We start from the raw sequence: 19,981 nt of genomic DNA, 5'->3' as shown, positions 1-19,981 counted from the left end.
AGAGCTAATAATAAGAGAAGAAGATATAGAAATACTCGTGATCTAGTTTGGCTCATTATCGTTAGGTAACGGTATCACACGGCGAAATTAAACGAGGATAAGTGGTCAGAGGAGAAGGGCATCGAGGAATAGATACTGAGAACCTAGGAAAGACATAATCTGATGAAAGGAGATTAAGAGAAATACTTGGCTTTTAGCTACGATCAAAAAGAAGATTGAGGGGATGATTAGATCATTGATAAATATCTGATAAGATAAAGATTAGGGAGGGAGAGATAATATTTGAGCTTAGTAATAAGTGATACAAGAAAAATGGATGTAAACATGGACAGCTGTAAGAATGTAGGCTGGAAATAGACGAAGGTTCTAACGCTTAGAGAGTGAAGTTTCCTGAAAAGATTCAAGGGGATAGTGGGTAAGAGACTATCTGGAGTTACAAGCGTAAGGTTGATAAGTGGTATGGAGGGAAAATGTGATGATGCATAGCGCTAAATTTTGGCATTAATTTTGTTATTGTGATCTCTGATTATGGCAGGCAGTAATCAGTGCCGTCAATAAGTACTGTGAGGATGTAGTATGAGGTTAGGCGTAATGAGTTACTCCAGAAGAATGTGTTTACATAGATGTGGCGTGAGTTTGACCCACATGCTCAGAGGTAATGATACCAGATTGGAGTCCGGGAGGAATTCACATCTCAGGCAATTGGCAGGCAACTGTGAGGGTTTGCTTCATTGACGCAGGATGGGAATCATTGTGGAGGATTCATCTGCAGCTATGAGGTTTTCAACAGAAATTGAGGATTCAAATGACTACAGATACTAGGTTAGGGAATTTGTACAAAAACGATGGTGGGTGAATACGTGCTGCAGTTGTGCAGAGGTAGACTGAATGATATAATGGTCTTGACTGACATTAAAGAGAGAGTTATATAAAAGCTTGTATTAGTAACATTGTTGCAAATTCCCATGTATTCACTTTGAATGTTATTCGGTTCTTTAGCATCAGTTAAATTTTAACTTCAATAACAGTTACAGAATTTAGGCTTTTGTTTATTAATCAGGAGATTATAGATATGTACTTACTTTCACCCAATCCATGTAAAGTATGAAAATACGAAGGTCAGCAGAATTATTAGATTTGATTGGAAGCATAATTATTGAGCGTGTGTTTCTGTGTAGTTAAGGGATAAGGTGGAATCGATAGTCAGATATGACGTGATGTCTTCTCTCTAGGGAGTCTTTCAAAGAGTGATCAGGATTGACGTGTAATTGAAACTGACTTCTCTGACTAATCAGTAAACATATTTAAAAGCTGCTTTAAGTTAGATTAAATGAAGAATTATGATTTTCAAAAGTGATTAGTGTATTTGGTGCCACAGCTTTTGGATAACAAACTAGATTATGTGAAATAGGCAATTCTGGGAAGCGAGAGCATCCTCTGGTAAAATCAAGCCCTTTAAGGATGTAGAGTTGCCCAATAATCAATAGTCAAGTCAATATCTGAAATCCGTCATTGGTGTTTCAGTTCTATGTTTAGAATGTGGAGTATTTCCCTGCTTAGACATACATTGAGATAAATTCAGGTGTTGATTGGGTAACATTATGAATGGCATCATGGAAAAAGACTACAAATAGACTGAATTCTTTATACAATGTGAAGGTCGTAGAACAAGGGATTGGACCATTGGCACGTGCCCACGGGGATTTATTTACTTGCAGCATTGCAGGTTCAGTCGTTCGCAGACTATCAGCACATCAACCCTGGCCAGCGCTGTAATCCATCAAGTCTTGGTGGTAGATGTAACTAGAGCCAATGGGTAGGCGTGAATCAGCAATCTTGCAGATAGCAGCAGTAAAGGAACATAGGGGCTGGGTGCGAGCAGGCGCATAAAGGTGTGCGGCGAGAATCCACTATGTAAGTATTGATGAATGAAGGAGATAAAGAACAATACAGCTTTTCTTGCAAGGTTCTTTGGAGTTTACACAACTCCAGATATAAGTCTGAGCTCATAAACTCTGCTTGTGGCTCTCTTACCTTCATAACTTTTATTGGTAGTTAGTATAATTTCCCCATTTTTCATCTTTACTTACTTTTGTTGGGTTAAGGCCTAGTTTCTGTCACTATTGGGTTAATATATCACTAATATTCTGATTCCTTGACAGTAATTGGTGAAAGTTGGAGTTTTGAAAACTGCTTTTTTTCCAATTATGGGAAAGGAAGAGTTTTGGTCAATTAGTTTGATAACGCAAGGCAGGTTCATGAAAGAATGATTCTCCACAGTGTGTGGAATATCCCTAGGCACACCCAAAAAATAAATATTTTTCTGAGGATATAAGGAGGGAACGCTGAGAACGAACACTCGGCTCAAGGTCATGAAATAATAAGAATCATAGAATGTAAGAATGCCATACTTGATCAGTTCCAAGCCCATTAAGTTAGTAAATTCTATATCAGACCTGTGCAGAATAATACCGGGGAAAATGTTCAGAATAATGCAATGTACAGTTGGTGGGAAATTCACCTGCACAGCAGCTCCTTCTCATATTGATCTATTCCGAGATTGCCTTTAAAATGGAAAGAGAGTTTAGATATTTCTGATAAAATTTTGTTATTGTGGTGACTCTGGATATTTTGTTCATATAAATGTCCCATTTCCCTTTCAACCCCCCGCCCTTCTGTGTGAATGTGTGAGGATACTTAACATGGAGAAATAGATTTCAATTTGGTGTAATGAACGCACAATCCAGTGCCTCGTATAAGTTCAGTATAAATGGTTTAGTTTGCATTAATTCCAGTGTCAGAGTTTCTCATTTGGAGTCTGTTTTGAATGAGCTTTTCTGTTGCAAAATTTTAAACACTATATAAGATGTTATTGAATGACCAAGAGTTGAAGTGTTTCCTCTTGGTTTCTATGTATGATTCCTGATTAGATTTGTGTCCATTTATTTTTGCGAGCGTGGAAGTGGGTGGTCTTACAAAATTGAATCTATTTCCCATGTTTCAGTATCCTCAACTTTTTTGTCATCTGTCGATAATGTGACTTCTTGATTATACTTAAAAATTTTTTTCGTCCTGCTGATAATAGCTCATGATAAATTTAAGATTAGCCTCTTAGATAGAATTGGTATGGCAACTTTCACCTTTTCATGTTCTCTGTATGTGTGTGTATATATATCTTCTTACTACATGTTCCATTCTATGCATATGGTGAAGTGGGCTGTAGCCTACAAAAGCTTATGCTCAAATAATTTTGTTAGTCTCTAAGGTACCACAAGTACTCCTGTTCTTTTTGCAGATACAGACTAACACGGCTGCTACTCTGACTCCTACTAGAGAGACATCTTATACCAGCAAAACCCAGTTCCCTGAATAAGATGAGCTATGTCTATGCTAGGGCTTTTGCTGGTATAACTATGTCAATTAGGGTTGTGATTTTGTTTTTTTACACTCCTGCGTGACCTCGCTATGCTGGCAAAAGTGTAAGTGAAGACCAGGCCTAGTAATCCACAACTGTACCGCAAACCCTATTTGCTAATCACTAGTGACTTCACCCAGTAACTTGAGGCTTCTAGAAAATTCTTTCTCTATCTTATTGTTACTTAATAGACAGCTAGAATCTTGATTTCTCCTCCCTCTTAACTTTCTAATACAACTAGAAACCCCTAGAAAAACACATTGTTGGGGGTCATCTGTAAACTTTTTTTCACAATTTTGGATTACCCTCAAATAGACTGGCTTTTCTGTACTTGTTCAAGTGGAATGCATGTGGTTGAGTATTTGAGGGGATCATTCTAAGAACAGAGCAGAGATGTTTACCATCTTTGGGAACAGTTAAATGGAAGTGGTGAAGAAGCCTAAAAGCTGAATACTAGATTTGGGTCAGTTCAAACTTAATTTGGCTTGCTAACTGAACTACTAATCAGTTCTATGTGTATTAACATCCATCTCAACAAAGCTGGGGAGTTAGTTATGTAATTAAACACTAATATCAAACATAATATAATTGGTTTGAAGGAGTCCTGACACTTAATACTGTATCTAGTCTTCTGTATTTAAGAATCAAAACAAACCAGTTCCATTGTTGCAAGTCTGCCCTTTATGCATCATCATGACAAGTAATAGTACCCATTTTTGGAGCAGTAGTTTTGAGATACTGAATTGTTATATATTCAATCTCTTCTAGATGTGGATACTTCTTTTACTGTTTGGATTAAAAGATGCGAAGAAACACTAAACAGTAAGAGTGGCTTCATTTATTTAATACTTGTTTTGATATTTGCTGTGCTTTTAAACATTTTTTCAAAATCTGAAATATTCATAGCACTTGCCTTTGTTTACAATAAACTACTAGATGCTCCAATTGTTTCTGAGAGGATCAGTGGCCCAAGACTTTTTTTGCTTAAATTTTATAACTGTTTCTTTAGATTTTTGAAGGAAAAAATCCATGCCATAATTAGTCATGCAAATGGGAAAAGTACCTATTTCAGGTTCAGACTTTGAGAACAAAAATCCTGGTACTTCAGAAACTTTCATAGTTGTAATGCAAATCTTGTGTTGGTAAATGCTGCCAATTAACATAACCTTAAATAAATCCAATTTTTATTAGGAGCCATACAGTTTTGGCTCCATATGCTGCCCTTGTGTAGAAGTTCAGGGAGACCAACTTAATGTAAGATTTCTGTAGTGATGTTGGAGCATGTCTTGCACTCTATACCCCAAAGTAAAAGCTTGTAAGATTGATAGATGTGGGGCTGGAAAAAAACAATGGAGAGTTAGAGATTTGCGCCTTCAGTTCTCTGAGGTCTGTATCCTTTGTCAAAAGAACCATTCTCATCCATCTAGCTGTGACACCATGATAAAGTAGCAATAGCCATGCTCCTCCTAGTTGCTGGCACCAGTTGTGATCTGGAGCAGTAATGCAGTGTTCAGTGAGAGAGCACTATCTGAAACAGTGGTCAACTTTGTACTAATTCTTCGTGTGGGCTGGCCAGTCTGACAGAGAGCATGCAACTTAGTGCAGCTTTTCCCACACTTTGGCACAACCTACTTTTCCTAAGTTGCCCAGGGGCTTCATAGATGTGTCGGCTGTGGATACGAAGGAGTAGCTCATAAGGCTACTTTCTCCTCTACTGTGACTTTATCTGCAGACTTACTCCCTTCAGAGTGTGTACTGGGAAAGAAAGATCAGTGGGGGCAGTGTGAGTTGATATTTTAACAACAAACGGCAGAGGAACATAACTTTTTTTTGTCAGTCTGGTACTTATCCTTTTTATCTAGGGCCCTACCAAATTCACAGTACATTTTGGTCATTTTCATGTTCACAGGATTTTAAAAATCATAAATTTCATGATTTCCGCTATTTAAATCTGAAATTTCACTGTGTTGTAATAGTAGGCATCTTGGCCCGAAAAGGAGTTGTGGGGTGGTCGCAAGGTTATTGTAGGTGGGAATGTGGTACTGCTACTCTTACTTCTGCTCTATTGCTGGGGGTGGCGCTGCCTTCAGAGCTGGGCAGTTGCAGAGTGGCAGCTGCTGGCCAGGAGCCCAGCTCTGAAGGTAGAGCTGCTGCCAGCAGCAGAGCAGAAGGATGGCATGGTATGGTATTGCCATCCTTACTTCTGCATTGTTGCTGGTGAGGCGCTGCCTTCAAAGCTGAGCGCCTGATCAATAGCTGCTGTTCTCTGGCTGCCCAGCTCTGAAGTCAGTGCAGAAGTAAGAGTGGCAGTATGGCAACTTCCCAAAAATAACCCTGTGATGACCCCCCCCTTGCAACTCGTTTTGGTTCAGGACCCCCGATTTGAGAAATGCTGGTCTCTTCCTTGAAATCTGTGTAATATGGGGCAGGGGTCGGCAACCTCTGGCACACAACTTGCCAGGGTAAGCACCCTGGTGGGCCGGGCCAGTTTGTTTACCTGCCGCATCGGCAGGTTCGGCCAATCAAGGCTCCCACTAGCCGCGGTTCGCTGTCCTAGGCCAATGGGGGCAGCGGGAAGTGGCACGGGCAAGGGCTGTGCTGGTAAACAAACTGACGTGGCAGGTAAACAAACTGGCCTGGGTACTTACCCTGGCGAGCCACGTGCCAGAGGTTGGCAACCCCTGGTATAGGGCAAAAGCACACCAAAGACCAGATTTTGTAGGGGGACCAGATTTCATGGTTCATGATGTGTTTTTCATAGGTGTGAATTTGGTAGGGTCCTATTTATATCATATAAAGATGGCCTCAAGATTTTTTTCGGTGGCTTTTCTCTCTTGCTGAAGAAATAACAAGAATATCAAGTCTTGGCTGTCTTGATTTTGTTGGAGGAACACTTTGAAGGACTATGGTTGGAGTTTTTCCATTTCCGAAGAGGAGCGGATGTCATGTCATATGCCAAACCGAGCTTTTCTTCCAAGTGTTGAGCTTGTTCTTGTCCCTGTTTTACTCAGTCTGCTTGAACACCTTTCTCCCCTTCAGCTATTCATGTTTTAATCATCTTAAGATGTCATTTTACTGATTCTCCAGAGGCTTTTCTAGCAAAAATAGAATTCAAAACATGGTATTAATGTTCAGTAAAGCAGAGTTTTTTAAAACAATCTTTGAAGCACCCTCATGCATTATAAAAAAGCAAAAAGCAGTGATTTTTTTTTTGTGCTTTGCTATTCACTTCTTGGAAGGGGGACCAACCTTAAATATCTCTAAATTAGAATTTCTGACAATTTTTAAGTTTTCTATGGAAAAAATTTTCATAGTGTGGTATTGCACAGTTAAGGTTGCCCAAATAACCTTAACTCTTCTTTAGTTAAATGTCATCACTCTCTTCTGTGAAACTGGAGTCCTTATCAGAATTATCTTACAAACTTGAGCATGACTGTCCAGTCTATGGATAGCAAGATTCAAATTACTGTAGAAGATCTTAAACCAAAGCTTTAGGTGCTGATTTGCCAAAGCCTTCATGTCATAACAGAAGTCTGTTACATCTTCACTTGTTAGGAACTATTGATCAGAGGGTGCAATCATTCTGTTAATCAGAGCATACTTTTGTGTTGCAGTTGTCCTTTTGCATGACTTTTGAAATTAAATCCCTAGATACAAATAGTGTTATGATTCAAATACAGAATCTCTCTGAATAGTTGAAGAAAGTTGAAAGAAGCAAATCTGCCTTGTACATTAAACATGTTGCTCATCTGAAAAATGCAATTTGTTTTTGTCCCTACAGCAGGATCACAGACTGAAATGGTAAGGCTTTTTCTTAACATACTTGCTGCTTACTCTTAATTGTGGCACTAACTAAGAGCGTGCTTTGAGACTTTACTTAGTTGCTTCATATTAACAGGCTATAAAACTAACTTAAATCTTCCTGCTACTTAGCACTTTTTGTGGGGGGTTAACTTTAGCCTAAAGTCCTGCTCCTTGTTGATGTCAGGCTTATGGAGACTCTTAGGAAGGATTAAACAAGCACACAATTCTAGCAGTTATATCAACGTGCATAAGTTTTATAATAAAGCAAGTCTAATTTTTTTCTTTGCACTATTGATGATTAATCTTGCAAGATTAATCAATTCCACTTAAGCATTATAATTGCTTTTAATTGTAATTTATTAAGTGCCTTAAAAGTGCATGAACTGCTACCTAACCACATTTTTATTTTGCTGACGCTCTAGTTCATTTTTTAGTTGCCTCTTTCTACTATGTGCCATGGTAAAACCTTTGAACTTGTGTCTCTAGAAATAGTATCAAAGTCTGAGATGACTTTGGAAACTTGCATTGGTCCTTGAGACTGTTGCTCTCAAACTACCCCCAATTTACGCATATTGAAAATAGGTTCTATGTGGAAAGTCTGACAGGAGTAGTGTTATACACAAGGACAATGGCCTTGTGGTTAAAAGCGAAAGATTGGAAGTCAAGAACTCTGGGTTACGTTCCCAGCTGTACTGTAGATTTCCTTTGTGATTTTAGGTTATCCATTTAACCATTGTGTCTTTTGTTAACTGCAGAATGGGTATACTACTTGCTGCCTGAGAAGGTGGCTGAATTGAGAATTTGAATTACTATTTATAAAGAACCTAGATTTCAGAACATTCCAGTCACTTGTGACTTCAGAGCATTCCAGTTGTTCATTTTTCTCCCATCTAAAGATTTCAAGCTCTTTTGTGCTGGTCCTACATAAATAGTTATGGGACTAATCAGGAGATTTGTTTTCAAAATGTTTGTTTAACTTAGTTAATGCAAGAGGAGAAAATGGCAATTTAGTTAATGATGTACAATGTGTGTATATATTACATTATGAATGTTTCTTCGAAAAGTACATCATGATACAGTGAACTATACTAATTTAACTTTTTAATGTCTTTCAAATGTCATGTGCCACAATCAGACTACAGGACAGCAAACTCAGCCATCAAAACTCAAGTAAGTCTTTTTTAGCTTTACACTTTACATAATTTGACAGTCATTTTAAATAGCATATGTATTTGTAGCAAGCCATTATTCCAAATTGTAAATTTAGTCTGTTCTTTAATGCACATGTTAAAACTAAATTCTGTACACTGGATCTGATATGTTTGCTGATTGTGTTTATGGTTTGGATTTGTGTAAATACCAAATAACCTCTGAAGTGGTAAGGAGCCACAATGTATCATAAACTTCAAACTGTTTAACCTGGTGGTATAAAAGATATATTATTAGTTTATTTAGATATGCTTAGTGTGCCTGTCCTCTGAGTATAAGCTTCAGAATCTTCAGAAGCCCAGATGCAATGACTTCAGTTAGTATGTCAACACTAAACTCCCTAACCCGTCCTCTCAGAAAGTGTATTGGTAGATCGGCTTTTCAGTATGTCCTAAAAAGTCCACATACATAGGCTGTTGTCAGGCCAAGAACTCCACTGAAGATGCTCAGCTCACAGAACATATCTAGGGATTTGGGATTAGGTATCCCAACTGATGTTCAGCTGGGGCAAAACATACCACTTCTCAGTTGTACCTACCTTAGGTATTACTTAGGCATCAGAGCAGAGAGATTCCTATAAATCAGGCCTGCACAGTTCGTAAAGTGGCAAGGGGCACATTACTCCAAAGAAAACAGCTGAGGGCCAACACCCCCCCAGTGCTGCCCAGCCCCCCCAAACAATCTCCCCGCTCCAGCGCCACCCGTCCCGTGGGGAAAAAACCCTCCTTCCCCAGTGCCGCCCTGCTGAAACAGCCGTATTGAACCTCTGTAATATGTTATAGCGAGCCCCTAAGGTAGTATAATTAAGGTAAAAGAAAAATGTCTTTTTGCTAGAAGTAAAATAAGATCTTCCCCCCACTTTGTAATCAATTGTCCTGTTGAACGAATGAGGTGTGACTGAGGAAGATGTGGAAGGCAGGCACCTCCAGACAGCTGCAGCCCTTGGAGAGGGGATGGGAGCCAGAACAGTTCAGCGACTGACTCGTAGCTTGTCTCCTCAGCTCCCCGCTCCTGCTTGCCTCTTCAGGCCTCCTCCCGCACTGCCGGCTCAACCCCCCCCCCGCCGCTGCCTGCCCACTCACCCCCTCAGCCCCCCACCTCCTATGGTTCACCTGCCCCTTGCCAATGCCTGCCCACTCGCCTCCTTAGACCTCCACGCCCCCTGCTCGCCTTCTCAGCCCCTCCCCGGCTCGCATACTCACCCCCTGCCACTGCCTACCCTCTCAGCTCCTCAGCCTCCCTTCCCTCTGGCCAGTGATGAATTGCCAAAATCTTAACAACCAGTTCCCTCCTAACCCCACAAGGGGGTGGTGACCTGCCTCCACCCCCCAGGACCTCTGCCTCATCCACTTCCCTTCCCTGTCCCCTGACTGCCCCCCTGCCTCCCCATCCATGCTCCCCCTCCTTCCTGATGGCCCCCTCCCCAGACCCTTGTCGTCATTCAACCCCCTGTTCCCCGCTCTCTGATTGTCCTGACCCCGACCAGCCCCCTGAACTCCCCTGGCCCCTTACTGAGCTGCCCGGAGGTGGCTGGCAGCATTACAGACTTGCATACATGACATACATGCCACTGACGCGCAGCACCTGGAGCACTGGGTTAGGCTGAGCTTGCAGCTCCCCTGCTTCCCGTGAATCAGCTGTTCATGTGGGAAGCCTGAGAGGGCTGAGAAGCAAGTGGCATCTTCGTGCTCAGGCCCAGGGAGGCAGGGGTGAGCTGGGGTGGGGGGCGGTTCCCCTGTGTCCCCCTCCCTCCCCCCACCAAGTTACCTGCTGTGACGCAAGCGGCCCCCCCGACCCAACTCACCTTGGCTCCATCTCCGCCTCGCTGGGCCTGAGCGCGAAGCTCCCGCACCGCTTCTCTGACCTCCCAGACTTCCCTTGCGAACAGCGGATTTGCGTGGGAGTAGAGGGAGAAGCGGGACAGAGCGTTCAGGGAATGAGGCCGAGCGGCGGTGAGCTGGGGCCAGCTGTCGGCTCACCTCCCCACTCCCGCCTCCTCATCCCCCTCCCCTGCACCCCCTATCCCCACGGGCTGCACAGTGAGCCCACGCGGGCCACATGTTGTGGAGGCCTGCTATATATGATTGTATTAATACAGTATAAATTGATGAAAAAGTGAATTCTATAGTAATAGTTGACAGATACCTGTTCCCTAATATTAAGTATAGGGTGAAACTGGTGAGCTTAGCTACCACTGTGGTAATTGATAATGACTGACTGCTATATGTTGTTTGTAATAAAATGGCTTTGAGTCATTCTCTTTGTGTTTTAAGGTTTAAGCCAGACCTCCTGACCACAGGCTATGGATATCATAGGCTGTGGGGAGGCTGTGCCTCGCCAAACAACTTGACGTGGGACTGCTCCCAGGCCGCCACTTGCAGTTTCCGGCACTCTTCCGTGGCCCAGGCTGGCTCTGTCTGGGCTGGGGAGAGCCAGCCTGTTGCCGACTTGGGGCAGCACTGCCCAGAACTAGGGGCACTGGTACTGTGCTGCCTGGCACTCAGGAGTTGAGGGCTGTGATAGGGGTGCTCTGGGTTCCTGCAAGGGAGGGGGGCAGAAAGAGAGAGGGCAGGGCAGAAGGGGAGGGGCTTGCGGCTAGCCTCCTGTAGTGGCCTGTTCACCACCTGGCCAGGCTCATGACTTATTGTCTCAAAAATGACTTCAGGTCTGAAAAGGCTAAATAGGAAGTCTATTGCTCTGTGATTTTTCACCATTAGAAGTCTAAAAACTGCAGTCTAAGCCCCCAAATTTTACTTAATTTGCCGTCTTCTGGGGTAAGTTCTGTGCAGCCAGTTGCACTCAAGTGCTCTGTCCCTTTTGTTTTACCTTCCACTACTCAAGCCACCCAGCCTGCTCTCTTGCTGCATAAGACTGTTCGTCCTCTAAATGCTTTAATGGATTCAGAAGGTGGCAGCAAATCTTGTAAGAAGCAGTTTGCTTCGAACAATTTACTTGAAATTCAGGCTCAATTAACCTTCAAAGGAAGAAGTGTTATCTAACATCTAGAACAGGGAATGCACTCTAGATCTTTTGGGTTTTGTTGCTAATTCTAGATCAGAGTTAGGATCAGAAGATTTGCCTAGATGTATGTTGGTATACCGTATTCATAAGGGTCTTTTAGATCCTTGAATGAAAAACACAATAGAAGTGCAAAATAGTATTGTGATACTTGGTAATAAATAGATTTTTGGACACTTAATTGTGTAAATTAGTTATTTAGATTTTTGCTTCTTGGTAGAGCAGTTGTACATTTTTTCTGTTCCACTAGCAGTTCTTGTTTGCTCAAGTGCATTGATCTGTTGGGGAAGAGGGGGAAATCTACTCATAACTTCATTCTGCTTGCTTAACCTCAGCCTGTTGTGTTATGTAAATTCAAAACAGTTAACTCAAAACCCTATAAAGTTGTTGTGCTCTACAATACTTGAGTTTTCCCTCACTGTGGTTCACTTATATGTTTTTGAACCATGTGCAAGAAAACTTAGTTTTGATGTCCTTCTCTTTTTAAAGGTATGACTGGTACCAAACAGAATCTCAAGTAATCGTAACTCTCATGATCAAGAATGCACAGAAGGATGACATCAGTATACAATTCTCTGAGAAAGAGGTGATTACATTATTAGTTCACTGAAAAATAGTTTTAGTTGATATGCATGTCTTTCAGGACATCTGTTTCCAGATACAGACATTTTGTATCACATCATTCAGTCCATTCAATTCCCATGAAAAAGGCAGAATAAATACACTTTTCTACAAGGATGTTAAGGAAGAACGTGGTGTAAAGCAGGGTTTCTCAAACAGAGATCGCCGCTTGTGAAGGGAAAGCACCTTGCGGGCTGGGCTGGTGTGTTTTCCTGCCCCGTTCGCAGGTCCAGCCGATCACGGCTCCTGCTGGCCACCTGGAGCAGCAATCTGTGGCCAGTGGGAGCCTCAGTTGGCCAGACCTGTGGACGGGGAAGGTAAACACACCGGCCCGGCCCGCCAGGGGCTTTCCCTGCACAGGCGGTGACCCCTGTTTGAGAAACTTTGGTGTAAAGAGCATATAGGTGTTTCACTTCCCATGCTTTTGGTATCCTCAGATCTATTCTGACAATCATGACATGAGATAACCAGTTTAAATGAAGCATTGCAATCTAGCGTCATTATATTTGTGTTTAGTATATTACTGGCACCATATTAATCTTGGTTTCTCTTATTCTGACAGCAGACATGGGTTTGTGTTGCTTAACTGTTAATTCTTTGTGAACAAAACCATACCTGTTCAGTTAGTATCTACTTTAAATAGTCAAGATTACATGCACACATCTTGCTTCATAAGTAAATGTTTGAAGTATGTGGGAAGAGGAAAGCTGCATAATCTTTCTGTGTTCCATCATTAGTGTTCTGCTATCTTCTTATTGTCATGCAACACTTTCCTAAAGAATATGGATCAAACTGATGAGATAACAGGCTTTTTGAGTAGCTAGTTTGTGGCTAGGAACAACAATCTATTTATTTTTTAGTGCACTTTAAAATCACTGTTGAGTAATGCAGGAAGAAGTAGTGCAGTTTGAAATTCCTGTCTTGTGCTTGACATTTCATTAAAACCTTCCAAGTGAAGGGTCATTAATTTAATCACTGAAAGTTGTCAGTGGAGGATGAAAATTAATGCTATGATGGAAAATTGCAGCTAGTGTACTCTGTGGTCATCACAAAGATATGTTTATCTGTTAACAGCTGAATGCATTGGTGAGACTTCCATCAGGAGAAGACTACAACTTAAAGCTTGTTCTTCTGCATTCCATAGTACCAGAGCAAAGTACATTTAAAGTGCTTTCAACAAAGGTGAGCTTTTAAAGTGTAAATTATTTCTTTTAATATTTCTGGTGTTGAAAACATTTCTGCTCTTTTGTCTTCTGTTCCTATGACAGTCATAACGACTAGCTTTTTTCATACAGAATTGTTTTTTTCAAGGTGCCTTTCAGGCAACAGAAGACTTTCTAAACAGACATGTAAATATCAGAAGCTAGAAGCTAGCAAAATCTGCGACCGCTTTTACTGAAGTGCAAATGACTTCATTTATAAAGTGTGGATGTTTTTACCTCCCACTAGAAAAAGACTGCTATGGTGCACATCTCTTTATATATTCATAATCTCCAAATTATAAACTACTTATAAAACCTTTCCTAAACTTTTAAGAGTTACAAGTTGCTTGTCATTCAAGGCAACTTTATGTAGATACAGCAAACAAGTTGTCAGACTTGATTTAAAACCTAAGTGTTGCAATCATTTAGGCATTCTTAATATAGCCTTTCTTCACATTACTGCCTGCAAAAAATTGCCATGCAGTTAACTCTTGGATGCTTTTCATGAATCCATGCTATGCTTGAAACAGTCTTTAAGCATTTGACGGCAGCATGATTTTCAGCGTCTTTGATAAATCTCAGTATAAAACACAAGGAGGTATGCTACGCAGTATTGGGTATAACTGAGGCCCTTCATTTCCTGGGAATTTATCAGTGTTTGTCATCAATTTTTGTAATAAACACTGATAAATTCCCAGGAAATGAAGGGCCTTCTCGGCTCCGTAGACAAGCTGGAGTTGGGGAAGGGAGGCTCTGTCTGGCAGGGGAAGCAGATGGGTGTCCCTGACTCCAGCACTCTGGTTGGAATGGAAGAAGGTGCCTGGTACTCATTGGGGGGCGGGTGGGGGGAGGTACTGCGGATGGAGGAAGAGGAAGGAGTGTCCAGTATTCTCAGTGGGAGAGCAGATAGGGTGCCGAGTACTCTTGGGGGAGACAGCAGGTGAGGGGAGGAGGTACCTCACACTCATGGCAGGCAGAGGAAAGCAAATGGGGCTCTGTGCCCTGGGGCCATGCTGAAGGGCAGGGGAAGCAATTATGGGGCCAGTACTCACTGAGTGCAGCCTTGTGCTCTCCTCCTTGCAGTCCTGTTGCTATCAGGACCAGGCTCCATACCTGTCTTGCTCCCCCCACTGGCCAGCAGCAATACCCACCAGCCAGCAGTTACCCTCTTTGTTCCCCCTCTGTTCAGGTACACTGAACCATCTGGTCGGGACTCTTGAGTGTGTGTGTGGGGCAGGTCTGTGGAGATGCTGGACATGAAAAAATTGGGTTTAAACTGATATAAACCCAAATACTTGATTTTGAAAAATGTTTTCAATAATTTTTTGAAGGTTTTCAGTGATCAAAAATCAGGTGGTCAATTTGACTGTCAGTAACTTAGCTCCTTTTCATTAATATAAGTAGAGATTTACTCACAGGGCTAAGCCTGAACCTTTACCTTAATACAAGCAGAGATTTATCTATGGATATGTCTATGCTGCAGTTGGACACCAGCAGCTGGCCTGTACCAGCTGGCTTGGGCTAAGGGGCTGTTTAATTGTGGTGTAACTGTTTAGGCTCAGGTTGGAGTCCAGGCACTTGGACCCTTCCACCTCACAGGATCCTGAGCCCCGGCTGCAGCCTGAGCTTTAGCATCTATTCTGTAATTTAAACAACCCGAGCCCTGCAAGCCCAAGTCAGCTGACATGGGTCAGCTGTGGGTTTTTAATTGCCATGTAGACATGCCCTGTAGGTCCAAAGCCTGAAGGGCCTTAGGTAGGAAAGAGGGGTGTATTGGCCTTTTACTTATACTTACACTGGTTCCACAGTGTTCGGCGCAATCCTGTAGGTGGCCAAGCTGTTGTGAAAGGATGCATGGAGGAACTAAGCAGTATTCTGCAGTAGAGCTGTTTTGTCTTGGGAGATTAGAGAAAGGGAGCACCAGGATAAACTTGCAGCTTGAGGGCTGTGGTAACACCTGTGTTGAGGGTCGGGGGGCAGATAGGCACAAGGTGAGGAGTGAGAAGGAGACCCCCTTGTCCTTTTTGACCTTACTGTTAGTATTATACTCATTGTATCATGTCTGAAGTTATATAGTAAGCTCTTTGAGGCAGGAACTGTGTCACTGTATCTGTTCTGCAAAGCACCTCATGTGCTCTTGAGCACTATAAAATAACTTCTTAAAACGTAAAGTGGGCATCTGCAGCCCCATGTGGAGGCATTTCATCTGAGTCAGCTGGTGTGGAGTAGAACAATCCATAATCTCTTTGGTTGACTTTGAAGTCATTCTATGTTTTGGTTTAGGTATCTTGCATTTCCTTTTCTTCTCCACTTGAATACGCTGAGACTGTGCAACCTTGATTCTTAGCTGAGCAGAATAAGAATTTCTGCCATAAAGCGATCTTCTGGTAGGTAGTTGCCCAAGTCTTTCATTGTGGAAATAGTAGTTGAGTGTGCCCTCTTGACATGTGAAGAAACACTAAGTTAGGTTGAAGTTTGGGATAACTGAAATCAGTGCTATAAGTTTTGACCAGCTGGTGGAGCCTAACTGAAATGAATTATGAGTGGTCTTAACACAGTAAGGTAACTTAGTCTCAAATGTAGTTGCTTTAATAATAATAATAATAAAAACTATTACAAAATCTTTCAAAAACTAAGGCTGAGTGTTTTACTTTGTCTCCTAAAATATTAGCTGTTTTTAGGGAGGGGTGTGTTTTGAGTTCTTCATTAAAACACCTCAAATTCTGGTATCTCAGTTTAAGTTTCAGCACTGCTTTAAGACTGACTCCTGCTTATAACCACTCACAGTAGCAATATGAAGCACAGACTACTGCTCCCACTGTTACTTTACTTGCTGACTCGGCAAGTCCACTACCACTTAGGCTGAAGTATTCATACCTGCTACAGACCAGAGCCTACAACATCTTGCATCTTATCTTGGGGAAATCCAGAAATCACAACCACCTCCAGTATGGGCTGGAGAGTCCAATCTACCTTATCATATCCTTTATGGCATCGATTTCCCTGGTTAGATATGAGTCCAGAGATCCATCTTCACCCTGTGCTGTTAACACAAGTTGGCCTGCAGACCCTAAAGTAATAACTCCTGAGAGGAAACTGTGGCATATGCAAGGCCCTGTATATTTAATGGCAAGCCTGAATTTTGTAGTTTCTGCAGTGCTTTATGCAGCAAACTGGAGATTGTGGCGTTTTCATGTATACTAAGAGATGAGGCTTTGTATATGTTTTTATTGAATTCAATAAATCAATGTAGCATATTCTGTTAAAATGAATATAATATGAAATCTTTCTATGCCTCTAAATTTTTAACTTTGAGGCTGATTCAGAATCTTCTAGGAATACGCATAACTCTGTTAAAAGTTGTATGGGGGGGTGAATGGAGAAGCTAGAGGTTGTGGCAGTTAAAGGACATTTGGGGCATTTTGAGATTAGGAATGGTGTCAGATGAGTTTGAAATTTTGGGATAAGTAAATGAAAAGGATGTTAATATGATCAGTGAAATAGTCAACATTAGTATTTCATTTATATCTAGACAGATAGATGGCAGAGGTATCTCTCTCTGTGTGTGTATATATATATAGAGAGAGAGAGACAATTCATACATTTAAGAGGGCAGAATTAATTTTTTATTTGTCACTGGTGAAGGTTTTCAGATAATCCGTGGGTATAGGTGCAGAGTGAAGAATGGTGTGCTGAAACGACACTGAATTTTTCCGAGTTCATACCGTTAAATTTTAAAAGGTAATGCATTCTGAGTCTTAAATGGCTCTGTCATTAGACTTTTCTTAATGTTGACTACTAGAGCAACGTTTCAAAAACATTGGCCTGATATAACCTGAATATTTTTAAATGCCATTAAAAAAATCTAATCTAAAAGTTTTCTTCCCTGCTTTATATTTAAAAATCTCACAGCAGTCCTGAGAACATACCCAGAACTGCCACCTCTCTCACCACTTCTTTGTTTGTATTTTTACTTGCTGCATTTTAAGTTTTTCAGCTCAGCTGCAGCAGTTTACTGAAGAAAAAATGTTTTGGAAGGCCTACAGTGTGTGCAGCATAAATAAAACTAATTGTACACAAAATGCTGACAAATGCAAAGTTAACAAATTTACCAACATGTTTACTAATCTGATAGCTCTTCTAAGTGTTACTTGAAACAATGACAGATACAAAATTTAAATGAAATTGGGAACTCTTTTCAAGTTGATAGGCTCTTTTTAACTCCATCTAAATAAAGCTTTTTTCATTCTTGGAATTGCATCTCTCACAATGCAAAATGTATTCATGCTTATCCTCAAATTGGAAAGACTAAGTGAACTTTACCTTTTAATTATAAAACCTGTTTGAGTTACAAGCTATGCAGCTTATACTAAGAACTGATTCTCAGGATGGAGTTAAGGAAGATGAGGAGGGGTGTGTATTGCAAGCTTGTATTAAGAACAAAACCAAATTTGTGATTTCAGTGAAAGCTATAAGCTTTGATAGCACAATATATGGAATTTATAGTGGTTGAGAGGCACACATTTTGGGCCTTATTAAAGTGAAGCTGTAGTCAGATAACCTTTGAAGTTTACAGTGATTGCAAGGTCCACTTTCATGGTTCTCCTAGTTTTAGCTTGTTAGTCAAGTTCAAGTTTAAAACCACCCCCAAAACTTAAATCCTGTAGAGCTAAAGAAAATCTGAGGTTAAGATTTTGTTATATACTGATTAATACTTGATAGTTTACTCCTGTTTTTTCTAAAATGATGTCTTACCTCCTGGTGGATTTTATTTTCAGGTAGAAATGCACTTTTTTGTTTTTTAATTCTTTTAATAACTGTATTCAAGAACTTTCCTAGGTGGATTTTCTGATTTAGATGAGTTTGTTTGAAGGTAATGTTTTAACCATTTTGGGGAATTAAGAAGCATCAGGTTGGCTTTTTTAATATTTGAAACCAATGACTTCTCCTTCTTCTGATAGTGTGATATTGCACACTTAGCGTAAGTGTTAGACGCACACTAATATAGATACTTTGTTTTGTGGAAAGGGTAAAATGTGGTTTCGATGAAGCTACCTTCTTGTGTAGTGCCAACATCTGACTGCCGCTTAAGATTGTTTTAATATTACATGATAAGAGAGGAAATATAATGTCTGTAATTTATTTTTGCTGTTTTAAAAAGGTGGAAACAACTATAGTCTGTATCTCATGACAACTGTGGTAAAACGTTGTCACATGCAAACTATGCAGGTACCACTAGAGCAAGTAAAACATGAGCTGTGTAACTTTCTTCAGTAGTATTTAAATTACTGATCTTAGTGTCTGAGAATCTAGAACACATCATCTTTTTTTATCCGAGGATCATCTTTCTTCAGAAACTTTCTAATTCATGCTGCTTGAGAACTGTCTTAAAAGAACAAAGCAGAGCTACCTCATGTAGATTTTAACTTTTAACACCCTAAAGCTGGGATTTCTGGTATGTGTCTTTTGGTAATGGAGCCGCCAATATAATATATCTAATTTATAGAAATATCTCAGATAATTTTCAAAAATAGACAACATGTACTGGGAGTGTACTACTTGTATCTAGCTCATTTTTGAGTAGGGGGAAAAATCTGAAGTTGGATATGAAGTTTGTTGTTCTGTGAATACTATCTAGACTTAACAGAAGTGTGATGAAAATGTTAAAAAAAAAAAAAAAAAAAAAGAGTCTTAAAACAGTTTCAATACTCATGTGGGTCCCAACCGATAGCCTTTGGGCAGACTTCAAAGTACATATCTGTTAAAAACTCTGAATATAGGAATACTTTTTCCAGCTATGCTTTTCCTTGATGGCTACAGCAGTTTATACTCTTTAAACTCAGTCAAACTCTCCCACAATCTATGTCCTGCAGAAAATCCAGGCCACCAAAATTTGGGAGACTAAGTGCCAGATTTAATAAAAAAGCAGCAGACCCACAATTGGAGCAAAACTCTTGCTGGGTGCCACACACTTCTGAAAACTCCCACTGTTCTCATAATCTGGCTATAAGTAGTTACTGTATTTTTCTTAACCAAATAATAACTTCAAGTCATTGCCAGTACTGCTTCCTTATTAGTGAGCTATAGGTTTTCTGAAGGTAGCCGTGCTGGCCTTCTGTCCTTTGCCATCTCTGGGAAAAGAAAACTTCATCTACATCCTACTGTCTTTTACTAATCTAATTTTCTAAATGTTTGACATTCTCTCTTGGTGTGGAGCTGACCTCTTGAAAGCTTGGGTAACCGTATCCAAATAGCTTTCAGGGTATCTAAGGCCTGGTCTACACTATGCATTTAAACCGATTTTAGCAGCGTTAAACTGATTTAACGCTGCACCCGTCCACACGAGGCCCTTTATACCGATATAAAGGGCTCTTTAAAACGGTTTCTGTACTCCTCCCTGACGAGAGGAGTAGCGCTGAAATCGGTATTACCATATCGGATTAGGGTTAGTGTGGCCGCAAATCAGATCAGATCCGTATCTGCCCATATGCGTCCGTGCTTAGAGCTCTTTTTTGGATTTTTGGGACTGCATCGCCACCCGTTGCTGTTATCAGAGCTCCATGCTGGGCAAAACGGAAATTGAACATTCAAGATAGTTCATGGGGCGGCTCCTGTTCTACCTGGGCGATCTGCATCCGAGGTCAGATTTGCTGGTCCAGAGCAGGTCACATGGCTGGCACTGTGGGATACCCCCGGAGGCCAATTACCGTCG

The 19,981-nt window shown here is 41.0% G+C and overlaps 1 protein-coding gene across 1 annotated transcript in view; it reads left to right on the top strand.

Moving 5' to 3' along the window:
- Positions 1 to 19,981, top strand: part of SUGT1 (SGT1 assembly cochaperone of MIS12 kinetochore complex) — a 53,382-nt gene that overhangs the window by 2,748 nt on the left and 30,653 nt on the right. Inside the window, exons 3-7 of the mRNA XM_075061560.1 lie at positions 4,184 to 4,237; positions 7,197 to 7,216; positions 8,355 to 8,389; positions 11,936 to 12,032; positions 13,142 to 13,249. Coding sequence (XP_074917661.1) covers positions 4,184 to 4,237; positions 7,197 to 7,216; positions 8,355 to 8,389; positions 11,936 to 12,032; positions 13,142 to 13,249 — 314 coding nt within the window. The remainder of the gene's footprint in view (positions 1 to 4,183; positions 4,238 to 7,196; positions 7,217 to 8,354; positions 8,390 to 11,935; positions 12,033 to 13,141; positions 13,250 to 19,981) is intronic.

This window comes from Chelonoidis abingdonii, chromosome 1 (genome assembly GCF_003597395.2).
Source record: "Chelonoidis abingdonii isolate Lonesome George chromosome 1, CheloAbing_2.0, whole genome shotgun sequence".
In the NCBI taxonomy this organism is placed as follows: domain Eukaryota; kingdom Metazoa; phylum Chordata; order Testudines; family Testudinidae; genus Chelonoidis; species Chelonoidis abingdonii.
The sequence above is the reverse complement of the archived record's forward strand: the minus strand, read 5'-3'. Positions and strand labels throughout refer to the sequence as shown.